General features: G+C 46.4%; 1 protein-coding gene across 2 annotated transcripts in view; it reads left to right on the top strand.

Annotated features, from left to right (window-relative positions):
- LOC118362033 (testican-1-like) overlaps nt 1–10,791 on the top strand; it is a 304,120-nt gene that overhangs the window by 154,295 nt on the left and 139,034 nt on the right. For both annotated transcript variants that reach the window (XM_052508657.1, XM_052508652.1), the window contains exon 3: nt 7,865–7,910. In XM_052508657.1, coding sequence (XP_052364617.1) covers nt 7,865–7,910 — 46 coding nt within the window. The remainder of the gene's footprint in view (nt 1–7,864; nt 7,911–10,791) is intronic.

Below are 10,791 nucleotides of genomic sequence, written 5' to 3'. Positions count from 1 at the left end.
TATTACATAGGGAATAGGGTTTGTCCTACTGAAGTAAGATCCAGTCATATACCGTAGTACCCTGGAGCTGTATGCCATTATGTCTGGTATTATCCTGGCTGGAGCGCAGCTTGGTGCAGAGCAATGTGTGGAGAGCAATGTGTGGAGAGCATTATGGGGGGGGGGGGGTAAGATGAGGGCAGTGGCGATACAAATAACGGGCTTGAGTTTGGAGCGAAAGACTGAATCTGGTGGGAGAGAAAATTTAGGACAGAGGAGAATAACGAGGGAAATGAGAGGAGTGGAGAGGAAGAGACCCGGGGGAACTGTTAATTGGGCCTCATCACCTCATATCAAACTAATGGACTTATTAGCTCAAACCTTAACTCCAGTCATTTGTAAAAACAGGGCATTCTCAGATATCTTTCTCTCCCTCCCTCCTCTCGCGCTCCCGTTCTCTCTGTTCTCTTCCTTCTCTCCGACCTCCTCTCTTGTCAATTCAATTCAAAGGGCTTTATTGACATGGGAAACATATGTTTACATTCCGTCTTCCCCTGTCTCCTCTCCCTCCTCCCTCTGTCCACTCTTCCCCCTCCGTCCCTATCGCCTCTCTTCTCTAATCAAGCGTTCTGTGCTGTAATGAGGGGCAGACCGACCCTGCTCTTAATCACAGTAGGAGGTCTCACAGTGAGTCTGCAACGATCACTCAACCACTCTCCCTCCCTAGTGATGCTGTTAACACCGTCTGGCCATCCGTGTGTGTGTGTGTGTGTGTGTGTGTGTGTGTGTGTGTGTGTGTGTGTGTGTGTGTGTGTGTGTGTGTGTGTGTGTGTGTGTGTGTGTGTGTGTGTGTGTGTGTGTGTGTGTGTGTGTGTGTGTGTGTGTGTGTGTGTGTGTGTGTGTGTGTGTGTGTGTGTGTGTGTGTGTGTGTGTGTGTGTGTGTGTGTGTGTGTGTGTGTGTGTGCGTGTGTGTGTGTGTGTGTGTGTGTGCGCGTGCCAGGACCAGTGGAGCGAGTTTAGTGCTTATCAGTAGTTCCAGCCCAAACTGTGGCCACTGAGTGCAGCAGCGCAACAGACTGGCCTTACAGAGCTGGCCAACTCACGGCATTCATCTCCGGCCCCTCTGTCCCAACTCTCTCTAAACTCCAACTGTTTCTCTCTCATAGACAATGAGAAAGAGAGTCAGGGGTTGTCAGCGGTTTCCCGTCATTTCCCGTCTTTATTTGGGTCTTCAGAGTGATCTGCCGCTGGGACCACGCTGAGTTCTCTATTTCTAAACTCATGTTGAGCCAAAACAGAGTTGAGCTGGGTTGAGGGCAAGGGAGAGAGAGACCGAAAGAGGAGAATTTGATATTTTAAGAGCTAAGATAAATGTTTTTTTTTTGTCCTCCCAGTGGGACTGGTGCTGTTTGTTATTTGAGCTCAGACAGGGTTTTATTCCATCTGTTATTTACTCCTCTGACTGGTCAGACTATAGATGATGCGTGTTGTGTTTGTCTGGAGCTTAGATCTGAGGGCACGCCCTAACGTCTCTCCCAAAGACGGACTGATAGTCACTTTGGTATTGCTGAATGTGTCCCAGAAGAGGCAGCATGAAAACAAGACTTAAAACAGATCAATAATGTACTTTACAGAACATCTGCAAACCCTCCTCTGTCTCCCGGTTTCATACGGTGCGGCTTCCTCTCTTTGGGAACGTCAGGCGGTGTGTGATTGGTGGCTGGATTGATGTGGAGCTCGTTCCTTGATCGCAGTAGACCCAAATGACGCGGAGCAGTGATCGATAACTGACAGGCAATATGAATAGCGAAAAGCCGTGCCTAATGTGAAGGCATGACCTCCTGTCATTGACCTGTATTTGTACTGTATATGGCAGGCCAGTGGGAGAGGGCAAGTCATGTACATGCACTGACTGAGTATCTTGATTGAGCAGATCATATAGATGTCCTGTTTGAAGAGTCATGATCTATTTAAACAGGGTAGGAGTATATATCTATCTGCTAGTCCATTTCTTTATTCCTCTCACTACTGTTGTAGCATCTCCCTGTGGCTTTATTGGATTGGCCACTGCGACAAAGCACCCTCTCCTTCTCTCTTTCTGTTTCTCTGTCTCTCTCTGTTTCTCTCTCTCTCTGTCTCTGCCTCTCTCTCTCTGTGCCTCTACCCCTGTGTCTCTTTCTCTCTGTCTGTCTGTCTCTCTCTCTCTCTGTGTTTCTCTGTCTCTCTCTCGCTCTCTCTCTCTCTCTCTTTGTCTCTGTCGCTGTCTCTCTCTCTCTCTCTCTCTCTCTCTCTCTCTCTGTCTCTGTCTGTCTCTCTCTCTCTCTCTCTGTGTCTGCCTCTCTCTCTGTCTCTCTCTCTGTCCCTCTGTCGCTGTCTCTCTCTCTCTCTGTCTGCCTCTCTCTCTGTCTCTCTCTCTCTGTCCCTCTGTCGCTGTCTCTCTCTCTCTCTCTGTCTGCCTCTCTCTCTGTCTCTCTCTCTGTCCCTCTGTCGCTGTCTCTCTCTCTCTCTCTCTTTGTCTCTGTCTCTCTCTCTCTGTCTCTGCCTCTCTCTCTCTCTGTCTCTCTCTCTCTTTCTCTCTCTCTCTCTCTCTCTCTCTCTCTCTCTCTGTGTCTGCCTCTCTCTCTGTCTCTCTCTCTATCCCTCTGTCGCTGTCTCTCTCTCTCTCTCTCTGTCTGCCTCTCTCTGTCTCTCTCTCTGTCCCTCTGTCTCTGTCTCTCTCTCTGTCTCTCTCTGTCTCTGTCTCTCTCTCTTTGTCTCTGTCTCTCTCTCTGTCTCTGCCTCTCTCTCTGTCTCTTTTCTCTGTCTCTCTCTTTCTCTCTTCTCTCTGTCCCTCTGTCTCTTTCTCTCTCTTCCCTCTATCTCTCTCTCTCTGTCTCTGTCTCCTCTGTTCTCTGTCTCTTTCTCTCTGTCTCTCCTCTCTCTCTGTCCCTCTGTCTCTCTCTCTTTCTATCTCTGTGTGTCCCTCTCTCTCTCTCTCTCTCTCTCTCTCTCTCTCTCTCTCTCTCTCTCTGTCTCTCTCTCTCTCTGTTTTAGAGGTTTACCGATTATGATTTTTCAACGCCGATACCGATTATTGGAGGATGAAAAAAGCCGATACCGATTACTCTGCCATTTTTTTTATTTTTATTTGTAATAATGACAATTACAACAATACTAAATGAACACTTATTTTAACCTAATATAATACATCAATAAAATCAATTTAGCCTCAAGTAAATAATGAAACATGTTCAATTTGGTTTAAATAATGCAAAAACAAAGTGTTGGAGAAGAAAGTAAAAGTGCAATATGTGCTATGTAAGAAAGCTAACGTTTCAGTTCCTTGCTCAGAACATGAGAACATATGAAAGCTGGTGGTTCCTTTTAAAACCTCTAGTGACTCCCCATCCCAGGTGCGGGAGCGTAATCATCGACTGACACCAATTAGCATAACACAACAGACATAAATATTCCTAGAAAATATTCCTATTCATGAAAATCACAAGTGAAATATATTGAGACACAGCTTATCCTTTTGTTAATCACCCTGTCATCTCAGATTTTCAAAATATGCTTTACAGCGAAAGCTAGACAAGCGTTTGTGTAAGTTTATCAATAGCCTAGCATAGCATTTTGTCCAGCTAGCATCAGGTAACTTGGTCACAGAAATCAAAAAAGCAATCAAATGAAATCGTTTACCTTTGATGAGCTTCCGGATGTTTTCACTCACGAGACTCCCAGTTAGATAGCCAATGTTCCTTTTTTCCAAAAATATTATTTTTGTAGGCGGAATAGCTCCGTTTGTTCTTCACGTTTGGCTGAGAAATCGCCGGGATATTGCAGTCACGAAAACGCCGAAAAATATTCCAAATTAGCTCCATAATATCGACAGAAACATGGCAAACGTTGTTTATAATCAATCCTCAAGGTGTTTTTCAAATATTTATTCAATAATATATCCACTGGGACAATTGGTTTTTCAGTAGGACCGATTGGAATAATGGCTACCTCTGTATTTTACGCGAGAATCACTCTGGGAGCCATCAGGTGACCAGTTGCGCAATGTAGCCGCTTACGGGTATTCTTCAACATAAGTGAGTAAAACTACATAACACAACTGTAGTCACTTTGGGAAATACGGTGAAAAAGTAATCTGATTGATAGCCCATTCACTGCTCAATAGGGACGCATTGGAACGCAGAGCTTTCAAAAGATGAGTCACTTCCGGATTGGATTTTTCTCAGGCTTTCGCCTGCAATATCAGTTCTGTTATACTCACAGACAATATTTCTACAGTTTTGGAAACTTTAGAGTGTTTTCTATCCTAAGCTGTCAATTATATGCATATTCTAGCATCTTGTCCTGACAAAATATCTCGTTTACTACGGGAACATTATTTTTCCAAAAATGAAAATACTGCCCCCAGTCACAAAAGGTTATTAACATGAGTCTTCAATATTCCCAGGTAAGAAGTTTTAGGTTGTAGTTATTATAGGAATTATAGGACTTTTTCCCTCTATACCATTTGCATTTCATTAATTAACCTTTGATTATTGGATGTTCTTATAGGCACTTTAGTATTGCCAGTGTAACAGTATAGCTTCCGTCCCTCTCCTCGCTCCTCCCTGGGCTCGAACCAGCAACACAACGACAACAGCCACCATCGAAGCAGCGTTACCCATGCAGAGCAAGGGGAACAACTACTAGAAGGCTCAGAGCGAGTGACGTTTGAAACGCTATTAGCGCGCACTAACTCGCCAGCCATTTCACTTCGGTTACACCAGTCTCATCTCGGGAGTTGATAGGCTTGAAGTCATAAACAGCGCAATGCTTGCACAAAAGTGCTGTTTGAATGAATGTTTACGTGCCTGCTTCGGCCTAACGAAGAGCTGCTGGCAAAACGCACAAAAGTGCTGTTTGAATGAATGTTTACGTGCCTGCTTCTTGGCCTACCACCGCTCAGTCAGATACTTAGATACTTGTATGCTTGTATGCTCAGTCAGATTATATGCAACGCAGGACACGCTAGATAATATCTAGTAATATAAAGGTATAAAATCACAAATCAGCGCCCAAATCCCCCTCTCTGTTTCTCTCTCTCTCCCGTTTCTCTCTCTCCACCTCTCTGTTTCTCTCTCTCTCCCTGTTTCTGTTTCTCCCTCTCTGTTTTCTCTCTCCCTCTCTGTCTCCCTCTCTCCGTTTCTCTCCCTCTCTGTCTCTCCTCTGTTTCTCCCTCTCTGTTTCTCTCTCTCCCTCTCTGTCTCTCTCCCTCTCTGTTTCTCTCTCTCTCCCCTCTCTGTTTCTCCCTCCCTCTCTCTCTCGTTTCTCCCCTCTCTTTCTCTCCCTCTCTCTCGTTTCTCTCCTCTCTGTTTCTCTCTCTCTCTCCCTCTCTGTCTCCCTCTTCTCTGTTTCTCCCCTCTCCTCTGTTTCGCCCCCTCTCTGTTTCTCTCTCTCTCTCCCTCTCTGTCTCCCTCTCTCTGTTTATCTCTCTCTCCCTGTTTCTGTTTCTCTCCCTCTCTGTCTCTCTCTCTCTCTCTCCCCTCTCTGTTTCTCCCTCTCTGTTATCTCTCTCTCTGTTCTGTTTCTGTTTCTCCCCTCTCTGTTTAACTGTTCTCATCTCTCTCTCCCTGTCTTTCTGTTTCTCTCTCCTGTCTCTGTTTCTCCCTCTCTCTGTTTATCTCCTCTCTCCTCTCTCTCTCCCTCTCTGTTTCTCTCCCTCTCTGTCTCCCTCTCTCTGTTTATCTCTCTCTCCCTGTTTCTGTTTCTCTCCCTCTCTGTTTCTCTCTCTCCCTCTCTCTCCCTCTCTCTGTTTCTCTATCTCTCCCTGTTTCTGTTTCTCCCACTCTCTGTCTCCCCCTCTCTGTTTCTCTCTCTCCCTGTTTCTGTTTCTCCCTCTCTCTGTTTCTCTCTCTCTCCCTCTCTGTCTCCGTCTCTCCCTCTCTGTCTCCCTCTCTCCCTCTCTGTCTCTGTTTATCTCTCTCTCTCCCTGTTTCTGTTTCCTCCCTCTCTGTCTCCCTCTTTCTCCTCCCTGTTTCTGTTTCTCTCCCTCTGTTTCTCCTCTCTCCCTCTCTCTCTCTCTCTCTCTGTTTCCCTCTCTGTCTCCCTCTCTCCCTGTTTCTCTCTCTCCCTCTCTGCCTCCCTCTCTGTCTCTCCTCTCTCCCTCTGTGTCTCCCTCTCTCTCCCCCTCTGTGTCTCCCTCTCTCTCCCTCTGTGTCTCCCTATCTCTCCCTCTCTGTCTCCCTCTCTCCCTCTCTGGTTTCTCCCTCTCTGTCTCCCTCTCTGTCTCCCTCTCTCTCCCTCTCTGTCTCCCTCTCCCTCCTCTCCCTCTCTCCCTCTCTGTCTCCCTCTCTCTCCCTCTCTCCCTCCCTCTCCCTCCCTCTCTGTCTCCCTCTCCCTCCCTCTCTGTCTCCCTCTCCCTCCCTCTCTGTCTCCCTCTCTGTCTCCCTCTCCCTCCCTCTCTGTCTCCCTCTCTCCCTCAACTGTCCCCCTCTCCCTCCCTCTCTACCTCCCTCTCTGTCTCCCTCTACCTCACTCTCTGTCTCCCTCTCTGTCTCCCTCTACCTCCCCTCTCTCTCTCCCTCTCTGTCTCCCTCTCCCTCCCTCTCTCTCTCTCCCTCTCTGTCTCCCTCTCCCTCCCTCTCTGTCTCCCTCTCTCTCCCTCTCTGTCTCCCTCTCTCTCCCTCTCTCCCTCCCTCTCCCTCCCTCTCTGTCTCCCTCTCTCTCCCTCTCTCCCTCCCTCTTCCTCCCTCTCTCCCTCCCTCTTCCTCCCTCTCTGTCTCCCTCTCCCTCCCTCTCTGTCTCCCTCTACCTCCCTCTCTGTCTCTCTGTCTCCCTCTCCCTCCCTCTCTGTCTCCCTCTCTCCCCTCTCCCTCTCTGTCTCCCTCTCTCCCCCTCTGTCTCCTCTCTCCCTCTCTCTCTCCCTCTCTCCCTCCCTCTTCCTCCCTCTCTGTCTCCTTTACCTCCCTCTCTGTCTCCCTCTCTCCCTCTCTGTCTCCCTCTCCCTCCCTCTCTGTCTCCCTCTCTCCCTCTCTGTCTCCCTCTCTCTCTCTCCCTCTCTGTCTCCCTCTCTCTCTCTCCCTCTCTGTCTCCCTCTCTCTCTCCCTCTCTCTCCTCCTCTCTGTCTCTCTCTCTCCATGCTGCATCTGTTTGTCTAACTCCCAATTACACAGTGGAAAACACTTCACCGATACGTACTAATTCAATTCAGACTAATAGCTAATTTCACCAACATGTTGCTCTTTCATTATGCAGCCATTTTAAGGTAATTACATATCACTGTGTCCTCGCCCCAAAATATAAATCGGAGATGAACAAATAAAAAGTGGATGTTCTGAACAATAAGCCCTCATCTAATGAGTATTAAACTTCTAACATTTGTGCTTGTGCAGATATAATTAGCGTTGCCGCGGGTTGAATCGGGCTGTTGGTTTTGAAGAGGCGATCCGGTAGTGAAGGGTTTAATCTGAGACTCATATCCCAGTAATATTTTCAATATTTTCAATCCGAGTGATCTGTCGCCTGTGACAGAGAGATAATCAGGAGAGCGGATCGGGCTCCCGTCAGTATCGGGTCGGGCGTCGGGACCACGGATTGACTGGGGAAAATAGAGCTGTTTTCTGCAGTTCGGATAACTAGTGTTTGGAATATCAAACTCTGTTGAACAAGCTCGATTAATAGATTTGTTCCAGACTGTGTGACCTTAGATGTCTTCTTTTCTGTTTTTTTGTCAAGTTGTGTGTGTGTGTGTGTGTGTGTGTGTGTGTGTGTGTGTGTGTGTGTGTGTGTGTGTGTGTGTGTGTGTGTGTGTGTGTGTGTGTGTGTGTGTGTGTGTGTGTGTGTGTGTGTGTGTGTGTGTGTGTGTGTTTGATGAATACATAACCCTTTACCTTGTGTGTTTTCCCCCCAGGATGACTACTTCAAAAGCTATGGTCCTGCCAAGCCAATCAACCAAGGTAAGGCCGGAGACAATGACGTGTGTGTGTGACGTGTGTGTGTGTGCTCCTCATTACCAGTGCGTCCTCTTAGAATAACCCGATGATGGATCGGTGTGGGGGTTGCTATAGGGAAAGATGGTCGCTCTAAACACACTTCATTAATGACACACACACACACACACACACACACACACACACACACACACACACACACCTTTGGTTCCAGTGGGCTACCACCCTCTATCTCTTCTGGTAGATTAAGGGGATAAAAAAAAGCTCCAATCACACAGTGGAATCTTTATTTTACTCAATTGATCAGCGTTCCTGGGGGGCGAAGGCAGCTTGCCTGACGAAACGTTAATGGCTTGAGATAAATCATTTGCTATGGAGTTGAGGGAAGCTACTCTTTCTTTATGAAAAACTGGAGAGCCACTAAGAGAGAGATGGGAGAGAGAATGAGGAAGATCTAGTGATTCTACGTATTATGGAGAGAGGTGGCAGTTGAAATGGGTCATTAGCCATCTCTTACAGACCATTCATGTCTGGGTGTATAAGTGTGTTAGTAGTAGTGGTGGATTTGTAGTCATTAGTTAAGCCTGATTCTGATCCTGATCCTAAGCCTTGGCCTCACTGATCCACTGTCACAACAGTCTAGTGGAGGATCAGCAGACATGATAAGACTGATAGGATCACTCCCCTCTGGGATGACAGGAAAAAGAAAGCGGGAAGGAGAGAGAGAGAGAGATGATATTTACGGTTGAAGTCGGAAGTTTACATACACCTTAGCCAAGTACATTTAAACTCAGTTTTTCACAATTCCTGACATTTAATCCTAGTACAATTCCCCGTCTTAGGTCAGTTAGGATCACCGCTTTATTTTAAGAATGTAAAATGTCAGAATTATAGTAGTGAGAATGATTTATTTCAGCTTTTATTTCTTTCATCACATTCCCAGTGGCCTCCTTGCTTGCACACACTTTACTGTTCTGCTTTACTGTTCTGCTCACAAATGTTCTATGGGATTGAGGTCAGGGCTTTGTGATGTCCACTCCAATACCTTGACTTTGTCCTTAAGCCATTTTGCCACAACTTTGGAAGTATGCTTGGGGTCATTGTCCATTTGGAAGATCCATTTGCAACCAAGCTTTAACTTCCTGATTGATGTTTTGAGATGTTGCTTCAATATATCCACATAATGTTCCTACCTCATGATGCCATCTATTTTGTGAAGTGCACCAGTCCCTCCTGCAGCAAAGCATCCCCACAACATGATGCTGCCACCCACATGCTTCACGGTTGGGATGGTGTTTTTCGGCTTGCAAGCCTCCCCCTCTTTCCTCCAAACATAACGATGGTCATTATGGCCAAAGAGTTATTTTTTTGTTTCATCAGACCAGAGGACATTTCTCCAAAAAGTACGATCTTTGTCCCCATGTGCAGTTGCAAACCGTATGCCAGCCTTTTTATGGTGGTTTCTTCCTTGCTGAGCGGCTTTTCAGGTTATGTCGATATAGGACTCGTTTTACTGTGGATAAAGATACTTTTGTATCTGTTTCCTCCAGCATCTTCACAAGGTCCTTTGCTGTTGTTCTGGGATTGATTTGCACTTTTCACACCAAAGTACGGATCTACAATTTTTTTCTGAGGTCTTGGTTGGTTTCTTTTGATATTCCCATGATGTCAAGCAAAGAGGCACTGAGTTTGAAGGTAGGCCTTGAAATACATCCACAGGTACACTTCCAATTGACTCAAATTATGTCAATTAGCCTATCAGAAGCTTCTAAAGCAATGACATCATTTTCTGGAATTTTCCAAACTGTTTAAAGGCACAGTTATCTTAGTGTATGTAAACTTCTGACCCACTGGAATTGTGACACAGTGAATTATAAGTGAAATAATCTTGTCTGTAAACAATTGTTGGAAAAATGACTTGTGTCATGCAGAAAGTAGATGTCCTAACCGACTTGCCAAAACTATAGTTTGTTAACAAGAAATGTGTGGAGTGGTTGAAAAACTAGTTTTAATGACTCCAACCTCAGTGTATGTAAACTTCCAACTTCAACTGTAAGAGCTAAGAGAAATGTTTTTTTTGTCCTCTCAGTGGGACTGGTGCTGTTTGTTATTTGAGCTCAGACAGGGTTTGATTCCTTCTGTTATTTACTCCTCTGACTGGTCTGCTTCAGACTATAGATGATGCGTGTTGTGTTTGTCTGGAGCTTAGATCTGAGGGCGCGCCCTAACGTCTCTCCCAAAGACTGACTGATAGTCACTTTGGTATCGCTGAATGTGTCCCAGAGAGCTCAGAGTACATGCCACGAAAGAGAGAAGTGGATGACGAGAGAGCATTGCACTCTATCCTATGGGGTTCAAACTTGGGTCAGGGTTGATGTTACTGCAGCCTCTCTCTGGCCCTGCTATAGGACTCTACTGTTCTACAGAGATGGCCTGTTTTAGACTCTAGGGCACAACACTACTCTCCTTAGCCAAGCTCATTCCATTTGGGATAATGGGAACCCCTTGGGGGGTCAACATGTGCCCCATTCCAATGATGTAGGCCAGGCGGTGAGACACACCCACACACACACACACACATTCCAGTGAGTTTTCCGTTATGTGTCAGTGTCTAGCAGTAACCCGCGGTGATGCTGAAACTTATGATATGGCACATTTATCACCACGTAGACTGACCTGCTGGCCTTGAGATAGCTGTCTGGAGCCCAATGTTCTTTTATCACAGGTGTGTGTGTGTGTGTGTGTGTGTGTGTGTGTGTGTGTGTGTGTGTGTGTGTGTGTGTGTGTGTGTGTGTGTGTGTGTGTGTGTGTGTGTGTGTGTGTGTGTGTGTGTGTGTGTGTGTGTGTGTGTGTGTGTGTGTGTGTGTGTGTGTGAGACGGAGAGGAG

This window comes from Oncorhynchus keta, chromosome 4 (genome assembly GCF_023373465.1).
Source record: "Oncorhynchus keta strain PuntledgeMale-10-30-2019 chromosome 4, Oket_V2, whole genome shotgun sequence".
Taxonomy (NCBI): domain Eukaryota; kingdom Metazoa; phylum Chordata; class Actinopteri; order Salmoniformes; family Salmonidae; genus Oncorhynchus; species Oncorhynchus keta.
This window is presented reverse-complemented; position numbering and strand designations above follow the sequence as displayed.